This window comes from Hyperolius riggenbachi, chromosome 3 (genome assembly GCF_040937935.1).
Source record: "Hyperolius riggenbachi isolate aHypRig1 chromosome 3, aHypRig1.pri, whole genome shotgun sequence".
NCBI classification, from domain to species: Eukaryota; Metazoa; Chordata; class Amphibia; order Anura; family Hyperoliidae; genus Hyperolius; species Hyperolius riggenbachi.
The window spans coordinates 34,352,804-34,371,653 of NC_090648.1; the positions used below are offsets into that span (position 1 = coordinate 34,352,804).

The 18,850-nt window shown below is 44.0% G+C and overlaps 1 protein-coding gene across 1 annotated transcript in view; it reads left to right on the top strand.

Annotated features, from left to right (window-relative positions):
- The first annotated feature begins 1,613 nt into the window (after positions 1-1,613).
- The window catches only part of EFNB3 (ephrin B3), a 191,003-nt gene continuing 173,766 nt past the window's right edge, over positions 1,614-18,850 (top strand). The window contains exon 1 of the mRNA XM_068273976.1: positions 1,614-2,107. Coding sequence (XP_068130077.1) covers positions 1,989-2,107 — 119 coding nt within the window. The 5' untranslated portion in view covers positions 1,614-1,988. The remainder of the gene's footprint in view (positions 2,108-18,850) is intronic.

The following is an 18,850-nucleotide window of genomic DNA, read 5'->3' on the forward strand; positions in this document are numbered from 1 at the left end:
TCCATTACTGTGCACCTATGCTATGCATCTGAGTGAACCTAACTTGCCTAATCTCCATGCTCCCCTCCAGTGACTGACTAAGCATTACCTTGTACTCATTGGGCTTGATTCACTAACCGGCGCTAAGTGATAGCGCCGGAGTGAAAAGGCACATAGTGCCTGAAAAGTAGCTTTGCAGCAGTAATAGCGGCGCAAAGCTGCATCGCGCATAGCTCAGCGTAGTGCGCGCACAGCCGTTATTAGTGCGCGGTGCGACAATAACATCGCACCCGCTGCCCTGTAAACGTCACTCGGCGCATCGGGTGCCCCTGAAACGGTGCATCAGTGCGTCGCTTCGGGGGCACATGATGCGCCGTTTTCGTCGCACTACAGGGCAGTGGGTGCGACGTTATCGTCGCACAGCGCACTATTAACGGCTGCGCACGCACTACGCTGAGCTATGCGCGATGTATGGGTGCAAACCACCTAACTTTGTGATTTGCGCCCACTAGGTATTAAGGCACACTAGCTTAACGCTGGTTAGTGAATCAGGGCCATACTGTGCTGCGTGATCTGGTTTGCATGTATTCCTGTATTGTCGTATTACTGTATGTCACCCCTAAATATTGTCTGTAACCTAAACTAATGTCCAGCGCTGCGTAATATGTTGGCGCTTTATAAATACAATAAATAAATAAATATATTTATAAAGCGCCAACATATTCTGTAACGAAAATGGGGAACACAATCATACAGACAATGGTATACACCAATAAACAAAATACAGAATTGGTACAAAATACAGAATTGGTAATTACAGTGACAAGAGTAACATGATATATATATATATATATATATATATATATATATATATATATATATATATATATATATATATATATATATATATATATATATATATATATGTATATACACACACACACATATGTATATGTACATGTGTGTTAAATATATATGTATGTGGAATACTAGTCCCAATCTAATGTAGTCTGCATAATGATAATAACAATAATAATATATATATATATATATATATATATATATATATATATATATATATATATATATATATATATATATATATATATATATATATATATATAATTTGTATTTTTGATAGCTAGCAGCAATTTTATCAGTGATACAGACGTGAACTGAAATCTATATGAACAAATTGCAATTTGAAAATACGTTTGATAGACCTCCTTTTAAAGGTACAAGTTCAATCGCAGAAAGCGCCCACCCCTGCGCGCCCGGCGAACGCTTAGCGTGACACGAACGCCCACATCCCTGTCCGCCCCGCACGTGCGTCCACCAGGCAAAGCATGTCCAACTGTCACCTGCCCGGCAGGCCCTGTGTGTCGGGCATTGAGGGCTGCATGTACGTGTGGGTGTGTGTACAATGGTGTGTGTCTGCTTGTACACACTGCTCTCCATCTCCCTCGAAAATCAGCCTTGTTCAGTAATTTCCATCCCTCCTCCTCCTCCCCCCCCCCCCCATCTCCCCTCCTCACTCCCCTCCCTAGAATTTGAGTTTCTCCTCCCCCCTCCCCTTTCCACCTTCCCTTTCTTCTGTGTATAGGGGGATTTATACTGCACTCAGTGCTTGTAGCTGAACAGAGCTGGCTGTAAGACACTCTGCCTGCTTACACAGGGGGGACACAGACACACACACAAAAAAATAGGGCCCCTCTCTCATCCTCCATGCCTGTACCCTTCCCCCACTGCCGCAGCCGAAAATGACCAGCATCCCCTCGAAGCGGGCTCAGGACCCCGAACCCCTCTCCTGCAATCTGCAAATATGGTTCAACTTTTTATCCTAAACTTTATCCCTTAACCCTGAACCCCCCTCAGCCAACAAAAGAAGCCTTCGGACTCCCCCCCACCCCCCCTCCTCTTCTTCTCCGACTTGTCTGAGCCCCTCTGAATTTTAACCAAAATCCCGAGATTTCAGGGTGAGCGACCCCTCCGAACCTTCGACAACCACCATGATTCTAAAAGAGTTTGTCTGTTCCTTGTACGTGAGGATGCTGATCACCGTTTGGAATTTCTCCGTCATCTCAGCCCTGAGCCTGGACCCCATTTACTGGAACAGCTCGAATAAAAGGTACGTCAGTTTTCCAAGGGGGGCTTATTGCCACCGACGCGCTCTGGCTTGTGGCTTTCTCTCTGTTGTTTCTTTGCAACCTGCCTTCCAGGCAGAGAGTGGAGGGGAATCGCAGCTCAGAGGAAATGCCTTTTACTGAAATGGTTTTGTTTTGCTTTTTTTCTTTGCTTTTTTTTCGTGCTGTTTTAGGGCTGTTGTAATATTTGTTCGTGTGTATGTGTCTTGACGTGCTTTGATTTGCCGTGTGCATCACTGAAAGCCTACTTTGCAGCTCTTGTCTGCTTCGACTTGCTACCAATTTTACTACAACCACAAAGCATCCTAGTTCACACCTTGTGTGCGGAGACGGCGAAGCTGGCTTGGAGTCGCAGCCGAACCGCAAGTAGCAGCATGCCCTGCGGGGCCTCCGATTGGCCGGGCTTCTCTTGTAACTATGAATATTGAATTCTCCACGGGAGCCGGTTCTGCCTGGTCGCTTTATGTAAAATTTCCTCGCTTTTCTTTCCCCGGCAGCAGGGATTTTCAAGGCAAAGTTCCTCCTGTTTTATAGGCGTATTGAAATACCTGTTTCAGTAATCGTGTACCCCCAAACGCCCGATAGGAAGCATTGTGGCGACTTGTTTTTAGCGTATTCCGTCAAACGTTGCGACGTTTAAAACGTGAGGGAATTGGTAATTGAAGCTTTCTATTGGGGTTGATTCACAAATCTTAATTATTTTTTACGTTAACTGTAAGAAGAGCTAATGCAACAAATTAGGAAAGATAATTCATGATATAAGCACAGGAGATAAATCATGAGTTAAGTCAAATAAGGAGAGATAAACAATGGGTTAAGTCAAATAAGGAGAGATAAATCATGGGTTAAGTCAGGTAATGAGAGATAAATCATGGGTTAAGTCAGGTAAGGAGAGATAAGTCATGAGTTAAGTCAAATAAGGATAGATAAATAATGGGTTAAGTCAAATAAGGAGAGATAAATCATGGGTTAAGTCAAAAGAGGAGAGATAAATCATGGGTTAAGTCAAGGAAGGGGAGATAAATCATGGGTTAAGTCAGGTAAGGAGAGATAAGTCAGGTAAGGAGAGATAAATCATGAGTTAAGTCAGGTAAGGAGAGATACATCATGGGTTAAATCAGGTAAGGAGAGATAAATCATGAGTTAAGTCAAATAAGGAGAGATAAATGATGGGTTAAGTCAAATAAGGAGAGATAAATGATGGGTTAAGTCAAATAAAGAGAGATAAATGATGGGTTAAGTCAAATAAGGAGAGATAAATGATGGGTTAAGTCAAATAAGGAGAGATAAATGATGGGTTAAGTCAAATAAGGAGAGATAAATGATGGGTTAAGTCAAATAAAGAGAGATAAATGATGGGTTAAGTCAAATAAGGAGAGATAAATGATGGGTTAAGTCAGGTAAGGAGAGATAAATTGTGAGTTAATAAGTTAGGTGAGATAATTTAACAGAAAAGCTTTGTCAATCAATCCCAAATGTAACTGTATATATTTGTGGATCCATAGTTCAGTAACGCACATCATATCTATAGAGAGAAAATACAAGATTTGTCTATTAACTTATTATTCTATATTGAAATAGCACTGCCATTTTTAAAAAGATAGATAGATAGATAGATAGATAGATAGTCTGGACCTTTATTAGAATAAACTGGAATCCTCTATGCCTAGTACTCCATATCGTTCAAATATCTATCTACTGTATCTATTAAACTATCAATCAAACGTCTGTCTATCTATCTATCTATCTATGAAACATCTATTTATCTCAGGCAACTTTCTTTGACAGACCCACCAACCCCGTTGGGTTTTCTTCCTCCCTTATGCATGCGACTGATCTAATTGTGGCTCGCAACCATCTCATCCAGCAGGGGTTAAACCACAAGTGACAATCGGCGATATGAAATTTTACGCTATGTGTCACAGAGGATGCCCATCGTGCCTGGAAATTTCTGTGACCGATGAAACATTGCTCTCCTTCCTCCGCGTAGACGGAACAATGTTTTTTGCGTCGGTGACAACTAAGAAATCGGACGTGTCGAAAGAGTTCGCTACAGTCTGAGGTGCGCGACGGAGGATTATAGAGACAGGTGGCTCACCTCTCGATAGATCTGAGTATGTGTGCGAGGGACCTTAGTCTGGTCTCTCCTTACTGGTACTATTACAGAGCGGCCAATCAGATTTCATTTTGCTGGAGCGAGAATGGTTAAGAGATGGCTTTTGATTGGTCACTAATGTTGGTTTCTGCCTTGTTGTAATTAGGCCTTACAGTGATCGACTTTCTCCATCAGTTTCCAGCTGGATTTGACTGTTGTATTAACCCCCCTGAAAGCAGGACCATTTCTGTAGGTTTGACTGCCCCTGTCTGAATGGTTTTGACGATCGTAATCAGAAATGAAGTGGTCTTTGGGGTAGGAAACGAGTGAATTGTATTAATGAAAATTTTGGATCGGTTTGGTGCAAGTTCCAAGGCTTTCCTCTCCAAATAATTTACACTGCCAAAAAAAACAGATCAGAGTTAAAAAACACTTAGCTAATGCGTGCTGCAACAATTGATCGCAGATGGGGATCAATAGATCTGATTGGATTGTGAATCAGTCACACAATTATGGTCTTGCTCGTTACCAGATTCATCTGGCTATCTCTGTCTGAACATCAAGGGTCACAGACAGTTTAGGACAGAACTGTGTTTATCCAAAATAAAATATACCACAAGACATGCTTGTCCCCGGAAAACTTAAAGAGGACCTGTAGTGAAAACACATAACATAATGAATACAATTGCTTATTGTTTACAATAGTCATTTACAGATTATTTAGCCAGTGTTTGCCCATTGTAAAATCTTTCCTCTCCCTGATTTACATTCTGAAATGTATCACTGGTTGTGGCATCTTTAATTCTAACAGGTGATCTGTACAGAATGTTCATTACTGAGAGTTCTATGCACAGAAGGGGATACTGCTTGCTTGGCATTTGGAAAAGGCCATTATTACCCACAATGCAACGAGGTTCGCAGACTGCATATTGTCAGGGCCATGGTCATGACATCACACTGGGAGGGGTTTCACCACAATATCAGACATACAGACCCCCCTGATGATCTATTACATAAAAGGTAAAGGTCTCTCATGGGAAAGGGGGTATCGGCTACTGATTGGGATGAAGGTCAATCCTGGGTTAAAGTTCCTCTTTCAAAACGCTATAAAGGCATTCAGGGCTTATGTTCACAGAATGCGGTGCGGACACAACGCAATGAGAACGCAGCATGTTTTTTTCCATGTTAACTGGACATGCTGGATTTAGAAAACAACTATGCCAACCCAGAACACATGTGGCTGAACTGTCCAGTGTATTCAAGCCCCATACACTTAAGACTTTTACTGAGGATTCAGGATTGCACGGCTGTCCTCCCGATGTTGTTAACTCCCTCATGACCAACGGTGTAATTTTGGGAACATCTTTGGAAGTTTTTACCGCCGATCACCACTTTCCCATTCCCGGCTATGCTGGTTGTCAAGATTCTACTTCTACTTCTGGATAACAGTCTTTAACAAATGCAACCACATTTCAAGACTTGTCAGTTGTTCCTTTAAGTTCTTATGCTAGATTGGACTTCATTCTTAAAGGATATCCGAGGTGAGAGGTATATGGAGGCTGACATATTTATTACCTTTTAAGCAATACCAGCTGCCTGGCTGTCCTGCTGACCCTCTGCCTCTAATGCTTTTAGCCATAGACCCTGAACAAGCATGCAGCAGATCAGGTACTCTGACTCTGAGATGAGCGTCATGACTTAATTACGATTTCGCGAAATTTCACATTATTAGTGTAAGTACGATTATGGGCGTAAGTACATAATCGTAATGAAGAAGGATTTCGCGAAATTCCGCGCAAGCGTCATTTTCGCGTAGCTTTCGCATTACAGTGGGTATCGCGAAATTATATATGCCTTGCATGCAACCGTTTGTAAGCGTAGTTACATAACGTAATTTCGCGATAGTTCATATTACTGTAAGCGTTAATTTTCGCGAAATTACGTTTGCCTTGCATGCAAACGTTTGTAAGCGTAGTTTACACCCTTGAACTGCGCATGCTTAGTTTTTACATTATTTAACGCGAAAAAGCGTTCATATGCGAAAATTTGTTAGCGTTCGTCTGACTACCACTGATTCGCTTCTGATTGGCTAATGCGAACAAGTAATTTTTTATAGCTAACAAGTAATTACGAAATTCGCGAAATTACGAAGAAATGCAAAGTTACGTTATGGTTTAACGTGAAATTACGGTATAGTTGTACGTGAAATTACGTTATGAACGAAACGCGAAATTACGTGTTGAAAATTACGCTTACGGTATTATCAATTACGATTTTAATGGCAATTACGCTACCATAATTTCGCGCCGTAATAGTAAATTTCGCATGCGTAATTATAGTAACGCGAAATTTCGAAAATTATGGCTCAACCCTACGAGTCTGACTCAAGTTTTACTGGATTAGTAACATACTTGTTTCAGGATTTTGACTCAGACACTACAGATGCCAGAAGATCAACAGGACTGTCAGGCAACTGGCATTGTTTACAACAGGAAATAAATATGGCGGCCTCCATATCCCTCTCATCTCGGGTTCCCTTTAAGCCTGATACACACATACAACTTTGATTGGCCAAAGACTGTCCAATTTTACCACCTCCAATAGTGTGAACGGATTGTGTGAAAGCTCTCACACTACATGGATGTGGTACAATTAGCCAATCATTTCCCAATGAAAATTGGATGTGTGTACCAGACTTTAAATCTGGGACACTCAGGAGCAGCTTTTCCAATTTTGGAAACCACTGTGATTTTTCGGAATGGAAAAGTACCGCGAGTTTCAGCGCAATTCCCCGAGCAAATGCGATTTTGCTCATAATTGCTTTAAGTTGATTTTTCCAGGAAAATCTCAAAAATGCTGAAGGACCCGCAGTTGTGATTTGGGGTAATAATCGCAATCACGCCAATTGCCTTTCATCTGCTTAGCGCTTTTGGAATTAACGGCCATTTCAAAGCACCGCTAAAAGCACTTCTGTGGGTCCTTGCCCTCTTTATTAAATCACAAAAGGGGAGGAGTCATAGCACCATGCATTTACATTTATGTCTGTTATTTTACATAGTAAAGTTTATGCGTATAAAGTCTTACTGCTCAAAAAACGTGGACATCCGATAACCGTATAACATATAAAAATAACAGCAGCGATCGCATAACGCACAAGCAGACACAAGCGTTGCCCTGGTGACCTGCCCACTCACTCTTTATTATACCTTTATTATATGTGTTATATAGTTAATGGACACTATATTTTGCGCGTAAAAGCCCGTGTCTACCTCATGATTTTTTTCTGCAAATCTTCCGACAACTGGCGATTCTTTAAACGAATCTTAATCTTAAACTTAATCTTTTCCATGACCTCTTGACGTGAGTACAGGCGCACGATTAGGCGAACGACGCTTTGTGATGACCATCGCGGCAGGTCATATCTTAAAGATGTCCGTTTGAACTCTGGTTCGCGCCCATTGTGTGCCGTCTCGTGATGTCACATGTTCCCGCGGGCAGTTAGATGGATCAGGGAACCTCGTTTGTCGGGAGGAGTCACTGTGGGGTTCACCAATCTGTCGTCAGGTGAGTATTAAGCTTAAAGTGAACCAGAGACGAAGCACCCTCATGTATTTTACCATATAGATCAGTGGGAACATTAGAGAAAACACCTACCCTGCTCTCTGTTTCATTCTGTACTACACAGCTTGTTTCTTATCAGACCTGATAAAATCCCCGACTAAGCATTCAGTCTTTATCAGGGTTGATAAGAAACAAGCTGTGTAGTGCAGAATGAAACAGAAAGCAGGGTAGGTGTTTTCTCTAATGTTCCCACTGATATATGTGGTAAAATACATCATAGTGCTTCGTCTCTGGTTCACTTTAAGACTTTCTGCTGGTAAAGACCTCCTGGCTCCTCTCTCGGTCTCGCAGGTGGCTCCGTTAATCGGCGACTTCCGCCTGAAGCCACCAGTACGAGTCCCCACCACACATGCTTTCCATCATCACGCTGTGCATCATCATGAGAGTCCTGCACATGCGGGGTTCAAAGTCAGAGAACCGCACATGCGCAGGACTCTCACGCCGGCCGGCTTGATGATGCATAACGGGCGGCGTGGTGACGCATACGCGGCGGGGACTTGTACTGGTGACTTCAGATGGAAGTCGCCGTTAAACAGAGCCACCTGCGAGACCGAGAGAGGAACCAGGAGGACGCCTACGGTGGGCTGGAGGAAGCCCCAGGTAAGTGCAAATTGTGTTTTTAAAACCTGCTCAGGGTCCCTTTAAAAGGAAAAAAATATGTCAGTCTCTGACTTCAGGTGCCCTTTAAGCGACTTTGGGCCTTTTTCTGGGCACCCCATGCTAATAGGCAAAATAAACCTCACGCTAACATGACAGTCGTATCTGTAGCAACAGCAGGGCCGGTTCCCACTAGAGCGCATTCTGCAGCGCTGGCTGATCTGTGACAATCCGCAAAGTGCTGCAACAGTGAAGCCTATGAGAATGGTTCCACTGCAGCATTGCGATCGCAAAAGTGCAGCATGCAGCAGTTGCATTCAAGAGATGAATGGCTAAATCGAAATCGGCTTGGGAATCGCATTTAAAATCACAAGACTTTGCGACTCTGAAATCAGGAAACTGCCCTTGGACCGAGAGTAAATCTAGCTTTGAAAGGAACCCGAGGTGAGAGGGCTATGCAGGCTGCCATATTTATTTCCTTTTAAAGCAGAACACTTACCTGGGGCTTCTCCCAGCCCCGTGCAGCCTTCCTGTCCTGCGCCGGTCCTCCACGATTCTCCATTCTTCCGCCGCCAGCTGCTTTCAGTACTATCCTACCGTCGACTTACAAGTCGACAGCAGCCACGCATATCTTTCTACGCATTCCCGGCTGTCCTGCGCTAATAACGCAAGACTCTATTGTGGAGAAAGATACGTGTGGCGCAGGAGCAGTTGCTGCATTGGCGATACCGAAAGTAGCTGTCGGCGGGAGAATGGAGGACCGGCACAGGACGGGAAGGCTGCACGGGGCTGGCAGAAGCCCCTGGTAAGTGAAACAGTTTTTTGCTTTTTCTATATTCAGTTCCGCTTTAAGCAATACCAGTTGCCTGGCTATCCTGATGATCCTTTGCCTCTAATACTTTCAGCCATAGCCCCTGAACAAGCATGCAGCAGATCAGGTGTTTCTGACATTATTGATCTGACAAGATTAGCTGCATGCTTGTTACTGGTGTTAAATAGAGAATACTGCAGCCAAATAGACCAGCAGGGCTGCCAGGCAACTGGTATTGTTTAGAAGGAAATAAATAGGGCAGCCTCCATATCCCTTTGACTGCAGGTTTCTTTTAACATGACATTATGCTAAATCATTCACCGACCACCTGGATCTGCAGGGCCATAATACCCCAATCAGCACACTGAAAGCAATCTCTCCCGTGCGAGCGAGGCAGGCCGCATAATAAGGACCATGACAAGAGGGGGAGGGAGGGGGGAGCTCTGTTTTTGGAGTGTGAGGTAAATCTGCACCAGCCCAGAGACAGCCAGGTGTTTATATAAAGTTTGCTTGCTCCCCATTGGCAGGACAAACCAGCCATTCCTGTGAACTCTGGCCTCTCATAGGCCAGACAGGTTCAGCATTTCCCCGGCAACCATCCACAATGCAAGTAGATGTTAGCAACAGGTTGTGCCATTTCTACCAGCATAAGCCAAACTCCATTAGTTCTACTAAACAGGGGTTAAAACCATTTTACACATAACAGAATTTGTGCGCATTTTGCATTTTTGCAGATTCACGTTCGCCACACATCTATTGTAAATCAGTGGCACTTGCGTTGTCCAATTTTTTTGTATGCAATTTTTTATGCAGAAAAAAGGGTCAACGTGTGTTTTTTTTCGGAAGAGATATTTTCGATTAGCGTATAATATAAGTCAATGGAAACGCAGAAAAATCACATTTGTTACGCAGAAATCCCATCCAATTTTTGAAGTTAGATACCTTGCCGTGTAAGTTAACGTGAACGCGATTGAACAAAAGAATAGCATCCGAAAAAAAATCTCAAAGTGCAGAATCCGCAAATACAGAAAAAGGCTCTTCGGAACTACTCGCGTCCCCCAGTTCCTCTGAAGACAAGCGGATACGTACTGCGCACGTTCGAGTTTGGATGCTCCATGTCTTTGAGACTAAACTGTTTTTTTTTTGAGGGGGGGCAAAAAGGGGCACGCTGGCTGGGGGGTCCATTTGGTGATCAAGATCAATGTATGGCGAGATTTAGATATTTTATGCTTCACTCTGGCGATAAAATTGAGGCTAAATTGTTCAGCAATTATAGGAACCAAATGTAAACATCACAAACAGAACTCAGAGGCTTTTTAGCAGAGCATATTGTCCAAATGATGGTGCTATTGTTGAAAAAAGTTACCGACAGATGTACTTTGCTAGTTTGCTGTCATGCTTTAGGCCTAGTCCACACTAGGTCCGGAAACGTATCCATGGCTGCGTTTTTCAGCCCTAATGAAAAACGGAGTCCCGGATACTAATGTTAAAAATAGCAGCCGTCCTCATCCAAGAAAAAAACGGATCCGTCTGCGTTTGCAGGGACCCGTTTTCAAAACCTGAACGGAAGGTCCGGAATTGCTGCATTTTTACGGAGCACGGATACACGGATGGGTAGTGAAAAGCAATGAGAAAACGCAACTCCATCTGCACAGGCAAAATAGCACCAAAAACTGATGAGAAAACGGAGAGCCTGAACTTTATTATTGGCCCAAAACCTCCTCCTCCCACTACCTTCCTAATGATAGAGACATTTTCTGTCCGTTTTTTGGGGTAAAACTGATGCAAAACTGATGCATTTTTTTAAAACGGATCAGTTTGCGGTCTGGTGGTACTTCCCTTAATCCCGGACTGCAGCCTCCGTCTTGCAACCGTGCCTAGTGTGGACCTAGCCTGAATCCTTACTTGCTAGCAAGCTGCTCCTGTGTGGACAGATCAGAAAAATCATTCCAGCCCCCAGCCTATGTCTAATAACTCTACAAGCAAGGGTAGGGGGAAGAGGCAGGAGGGAGAGAAAGACTGTCTGTGTAACTCTTTATCTTAGCAGCTAAGGCCCGGTTCACATTAGCTTTTAGCTGCGGATTCAGCCGTACAGTTCCAGTTTCTGTTCCGTTGAACGGACAAAAAATGCAGCAGATCCCGATTTTCCTGACCGTTTCGCTTAGCAGAATGGAAACGGAAGGTGTTGCAGCAAAATAGAAACCAATGAAAACGGACGTATTACAGCCAGAGACGGATCTAGACCAAGTTGCGCCTGGGGCAAGGTCTGGTTTTGGCGCCTAAAGGTCATGTTTTGGCGCCTAAACTGCCATTCCCCATCCAAATTTTGCCGCCTTTTTAAGAATTCAACAAACTGCGCCTAGGGCAAGATACCCCCCCCCCCCCCTAGAACCGTCCCTGATTACAGCACACTGGCTGTAATAACGGACCGTTTTCCCAGATCCAGATGGTCGGATCTGTATGGCACGATCCGCAAAAAAACGCAGATGTGAATCAGGCCTGAGCTTTGCTGCAGACTACAGCTTGTATTTTACATACAGGGAGTTTTAACTCTAATGTCATTTATTGGCTAATTTAAACAAAAACAGTAAGCTTTTAGTAAATATGCCTTCTTCAGACCCTATTTCTGTTGACTGACAATGTTAGAACATACAAACAGAAGGAGGTAGAGAGATTTGTTTTGCAAGTATAAGTGTCATCAAGATCCATTAGGGATCTTTCAAGGATTGTGAGGTGTTCATGGTAAATAGATAAGATCCTTGGTTTACTTACATAGACTCAGGCTGACATGGAGAGTTTACTACAGACCCTATCTGTTCAGTGTATGCTGTTGGAGCCTGGAAACTATACACTGCATGTTACTGTGCGGTGGCATAGTAATTCCCTGGGGAAGGGGAGGATATCAGTGCCCAAGTGTGTCCCAGTACAGCGCTGCCACTGGCCCTAGCATTGCACTGTATTGAACAGTGCAACACTGCAGTACCACCGATCTTCAATAGATTTCACAGTGGAATCTATTGAAAATCGGTGTGCCATGTGTGTTTTCTGATCAGAATCAGAGATCCGAGAGGGATTGATCTGCTTGCCTCGCTGAGTCTCAGTCTAATCGTGTATGGCAACCTTTATATACTGTAGGTATCTGATTCCTCCAGAGGATCTTCCAACCCTAGTCCACGCCTTCATCACATCACGACTGGACTACTGCAATGCCCTTTATGTTGGCCTCCCCAAAAAGGACCTGCGTCGCCTGCAATTAGTGCAGAATTCTGCTGCCAGATTGCTAACAAACCAGCCTCGCCACTGTCACATTACACCGATCCTTCGCTCACTGCACTGGCTACCAGTAGAATGGAGAATACTCTTCAAGATTGGTCTGCTGACATTCAAATCCCTGCACAATCTGGGCCCTGGATACATGAAGGACTTACTGAAGCTGCACCACACCTCTCACAACCTCAGATCAGCAAGTTCTATAAACTTGGTCACTCCCAGAGTGCACCTCAAAAAATCTGGAGATAGAGCTTCTGTCATGCTGCCCCTACTCTTTGGAACTCCCTGCCACACCCAGTAAAGACAGCACCATCCCTGGAGCTATTCAAATCCAGACTGAAAAGCTACCTGTTTAGCCTGGCATTTCCAGACTTATAAAATTCTTCCTCTGTACCACGATGGTCGGAGCCATGCTTATGCGCTTTGAGTCCCACGGGAGAAAAGCGCTTTACAAATGTTATTTGTTGTTGTTGTTGTAGGTAGGACAGAGCTACTGATATCTGTTCCTGCCTTGCTGCAGTGTGCACTCCAATGTCCTCACCACGATCACACGAGTGAGGATCACCCCTGAAACAAGCCTCTACTATTGTCTCAAGGAGTTTCCCAACTCAAGCAGTTTTCTCTTTAACGGATCGGATACCAGTCAGATAGTCCAGCAGCTCATATCACCCTGACGGGGAATGAACTGTCACCTAAAGCAATCACAAAGAATTGGGCAAACTGTGTTCCAGATCTGTACACAGCTTATTAGTATGATGTATTTTTCTAGCACTGACCTCTTCTCCAGAACTTTACAGAATAAATAGTAATTTCACTAACTGTCCTGAGAGGGGCTTACAATCTAATCCCTGCTATAGTCATAGTGTAATGTCCTACCATACTATTATTATTATGTATTTATATAGCACTGACATCTTCTGCAGCACATTACAGAGTACATAGTCATGTCACTGACTGTCCTCAGAGGGGCTCACAATCTAATCCTACCATAGTCATAGTCTAATGTCCTGCCATATTATTATTATGTATTTATATAGCACTGACATCTTCTGCAGCACTTTACAGAGTACATAGTCATGTCACTGACTGTCCTCAGAGGAGCTTATAGTCTAATCCTTCCATAGTCATAGTCTAATGTCCTGCCATATTATTATTATGTATTTATATAGCACTGACATCTTCTGCAGCACTTTACAGAGTACATAGCCATGTCACTGTCGTCAGAGGAGCTCACTATCTAATCCCTACCATAGTCACAGTCTAATGTCCTACCTACCATATTATTATTGTGTATTTATATAGCACTGACATCTCCTGCAGCACATTACAGTGTCCAGGCTGGGAAGTGAGCGTTGCTACCCCGTTATTAGTATTGTTTAGCAGGTTACGTCCTGCTGAGTTTGATAGAATCCAGATGAGGCAGTTCTACAAGTTCTGCAGCCAGTTAGAGGTGAGGAGGAGACACGCCGGTATAGGGAAGCTGCCATGGCTGAGCAGCTGTTGAATTTGCTGCTTGTCTGGCTATTGTGCTGATGCATTGTGTATTAGGGATAGTTTGTATGGATTTAGCACTGGTAGTGTTGTGGTTATTTCCTAACTCCCGCCTGTAATCAGCCGTTGATTGACAGACGCATAGATATCCGCACGCGTTTGTACAGGGTTCTGCTGAGCGGCAGGTTATTATTATTTTTCATTCATATAGCGCTGACATGTTCTGTAGCGCTGTACCCACTACAAAACAAATAGTGGGAAGTGTAGATAATACATGTGACTGTACAATCAGGACATCCAGCAATACAAATACATACATACTGTAGTAGATGTGATTTGAGACATCACCAATATTGGTACAGCGGTATATGATAAATTACATCAGAATAAGAAACAATAGGAGGATGTCCCTGTCCTTGCACGCTTACAATCTAGAGGGTAGTGGGTGGAGTCATTAGGGGAGGAGACACAGGGGTTAGCGGATGAGGCAGTGCGCCTCCAATGCTACCTAATCGCAAATTATAGGCTTGTCTGTTTTGAGAGAATGTTTGAAGTTTTCCAGTTAGCAGGCGTTTGTCATAAGTGTTTTGTACAGCAATCCAATGGTGCCCATACATGGTGAAATTAAAATGTTTGCTTTGGCCAATGCGATCGAATAGAGTGAAAATCAACACATTTATTTATTTATTTATTTATACCAAGAAATAGCAAACGATTATTCTGTTGTTTTTTTTTTAAATAAAATCTGATCGGATATGTTGGGAAAAATCTGGGTGATTGTAAAATTGTATAGTGTATGGTAGGTTGTATAAGAAAATACTATTAGATTTTTTTTCATATGTGAAATATACATATATACGATTGTGTATGGTACCTCGAAAAGAATCTTTAAACGATGTGACCAAACGGTATATAATCGATTGAATCTCTCTGAAAAAAAAACAAAACAAAAAAACATTGTACTGTGTATGGGTGCCATTAGAGTGATTTTTCTGTAATTTTTTTTTTTTTATGGCTTGCATTCACAGAGCGACTTGCAATTGCATTTTTCAATACAGGTAGTCCCCGACTTACAAACGGCCGACTTACGAATGACTCACTGATACGAACGGCATGAATTTTGTGTTTCCATGGGAACAAGTCAAAAAAAATTTTTTTTTCAAATTGGACTTGTAGTTTTTGAGAAAATAGATTTTAAAAAAATTCAAAGAAAAAATGGATTTAACATTTGTATAAGCAGGTATACAGGCACAGAGGAGGTACAGAGGAGGTACAGGGGACAGAGATGGCACAGAGGGGGACACTGGAGGCACAGAGGAGGTACAGGGGACAGAGATGGCACAGAGGGGGACACTGGAGGCACAGAGGAGGTACAGGGGACAGAGATGGCACAGAGGTGGACACTGGAGGCACAGAGGAGGTACAGGGGACAGAGATGGCACAGAGGGGGACACTGGAGGCACAGAGGAGGTACAGGGGACAGAGATGGCACAGAGGGGGACACTGGAGGCACAGAGGAGGTACAGGGGACAGAGATGGCCCAATGTTCCAACTTAAGAACAGCTTTAGGATAAGAATGAACCTACAGTCCCTCTCTCGTTCGTTAACTGGGGACTACCCGTATTCATTTTTTTTTTCTTGCTCGGGTAGTGAAATCGCTGCAAAATTGCTTTTTGATAAATAATTTTGCAGCATTTGAATCTGTATCATTGGAGCGCAATCACTCCAAAAAAAGCTGCAGGACCCGTGATTTTGATTTTGCTAATGGCAGTCGCTCCTGTGGGCTCACCTCCATTGACTTCATTAGCCTAGCGCTATTGGTATCGCAGCCAATCGCCAGCGATTCCAAACTGTGGCTCTGATGGGCCGCAGCCCTGTTATCTGCTATGAGAATGGGCTGCAGGGAAGGACGCTTTGTGTGATCGTCCATCACCTGCTCAGCCATCTCTCACACCCATATATTCCTATTGCGTTTATCAGTATGATCTACTAGACTCCCCTTGAGAAAAATGCAGAGATGGCCGATGGCCGGACACTCCAAGCAGCGTTTGGGGACACGGGATCTAACACTGCGCGTTACGGATGCCTGACAACAGGGCTGTAACTAGAGGGGAGCAGACTCTGCCATCTGGGGGGCCCAAAGCTGTAAGGGGGCCCCAACCACTAACTTTCCCTTCCTCCGATACAGGGGACTATTCTTCAGATCAGGAGATTTGCGGCTACACTTGTTATGGGTGTGAAGATCATGATGGCTACACTTGTGTTATGACCCTTGTGAGATGGGCCCCCAGGCTGTGAATGGCACTAAGGGGAGGCATTGAACATTGGGGGCCCCATCAAAGTTTTGCTGAGGGGCCCCTGAATTGTAGTTACACCCCTGCCAGGCAATCGACTCAATGGCCTCTCTCATTCGTTTCAGTGATAGGCCTTGGGAGTCGGCCTTCAAAAGCTTCAATACACTAAGACAGTGGTCCTCAAACTAAGGCCCCCAGGCCGAATGTGGCCCCCTGAGGCTTTTTTACCGCCCCACATGCACAATGTATTACTTATAGATGCGATCAGCTACATCTTTAAATATTATTGGTCCGCATTTAGAATAGCAGTGCTGGCACCACCCATCCACATGGAAGCCAGAAAGCAAGTAATTCGCTGGTTTCCAATCACATCCCACATCAGGTGACACTGCCATCCAATTGGACTGCAGGTTGTCACCTGGGTATGCTTCACTGTCTGGCACGTAAAGACATCATTTTATGTATATTCCGGCCCCCCAGCAGTCTGAAGTATGTTGACTCGGCCCTCGAACCAAAACGTTTGGGGACCGGCCCTGCCCTAAGACCTGTTTGGTAAAAATAGAGTGTTCAGTAATTTACCTCATGCGGTAAAAGATATATTTTCTGAGTATTTACTACGATTTTCACACATGCGGTTTGGTAATTTACAGAAAAACTGCATGACAATTTGCTAAGATTTTTATCATTTGATGGATAATTGCTGCACAGGGAAAATTAATAAAAAATAGAGAGCGTTTTTTTTTTAAATTATACTAGTAAAGTGCAAGTCCAAGCTGCGTGAAATGAACATAAAATTAATAGTATCAGCTCCAAGCCATTGATTTCTGATTAATCATTTTTTAATTACTACTATCCCAATATCGCTTATCTGGATATCGCTAGCCGTTACCGCTGCACACCCAATCGAGAAAGTCGGCCCGACATCTTGCAGCATGTACGACAGATTCATGAGGCCAGTTACGGCCCGAAATTGGCCGCATCGTTGATCGAGCATGCCACTTGGCAGCACCGATTTTCATCCGATCTGATAATAATAATGAAATTGGATGGCCGACCGGCCGCCAAGTCACCTGATGTATGGCCACTTTTAGAGCAACATTTATGGACCCACTACTTATGTTTGTTATGTGAGCATTTATTTGACAATAGTAAAAGCAGGGCTTGATCTGCATGGAGGATTGTCCATTCATGGAGCTCAGGAACTGCCCCTCTTAGCCTCTTACCTGTGTCCACTCCCCCCCCCCCCCCCCCTACGGTAAATCTACCCGCCTCTTAATCATCAGGCCTTTGTAACTTCAGTCATCTGGAGAGAGTCAGGGTAAGTTCACACTGGCACTTATGTTAAATGCCAGGAACACTTCCCCAGCATTTAGTGGGAATTGGAATGAGTTTTATGGTATTTTATGACATTTTTTTAGCATTTGCTATAGCTAGGACAATGCCAGAATGGAGATGTATTTAGTGTTTCACCCAAAACTCCTTCCAAATTCCCTAAAAAACATCTGCCGGCCGTTCACACTAGTTTTTGGCAGGCGTTCCCATAGACCTGTAGACGTTACATCCCCAAAGCAGCCCAACTGTGACAAAAACCTGCAGGCAATATTTCCTAAACGCACAGCCAGACAAATGCTACTCCTAATGGGAACCGTCTTGTTAAGACTAGCTTCACACTATAGCTAAAAACTAGGGTTTTCCTGTTGTTTCTTTTCTGTTGCCAGGTGAGGAATGGGAAAATGCGGTTGAAAATGCAGACACAGGGTCGATGGCTGTTTTCACACTAGTGACAGATGTCAACACTCACTTGATGTCATGTTCAACGGATGCTGCTTGAAGGACCTTTTGGCTGTCTAATGGACATCCTATGGTGATTTCCTCAAGAATATCCTCGAGAAAGGACCTCACCACACCTCCAGACATGTTGCCACTGGTCCTCCAGACATGTCCTCACCACAGCTCCAGACACCTGCCCACTGCTCCTTCAGAAATATTCTCACCACACCCCCAGACACATGCTCACTGCTCCTCCAGACATGTCCTCACCACACCTCCAGACACATAACCACTGCTTCTCCAGAAATATCACCACACCTCCAGACGCGTACCCACTGCTCCTCCAGACATGTCCTCACCACACCTCCAGACACAAAACCACTGCTCCACCGGACATGTCCTCACCACACCTCCAGACACGTGCCCACTGCTCCTCCAGGAATATTCTCACCACACCCCCAGACACATGCTCACTGCTCCTCCAGACATGTCCTCACCACACCTCCAGACATGAAACCACTGCTCCTCCAGACATGTCCTCACCACACCTCCAGACACGTGCCCACTGCTCCTCCAGGAATATTCTCACCACACCTCCAGACACATGCTCACTGCTCCTCCAGAAATGTCCTCACCCAGTGTCGGACTGGGAGGTGGAAAAAATTAGGAATTCCACCTGCTGGCCAAGCAGCAGAAACCCTGTGTTACCACTCTCAATAGTCACCTGTAGCAAGTCTGCTTCTTCTTCTGCTGCTTAGCCAACAAGTGAATTTTCCTC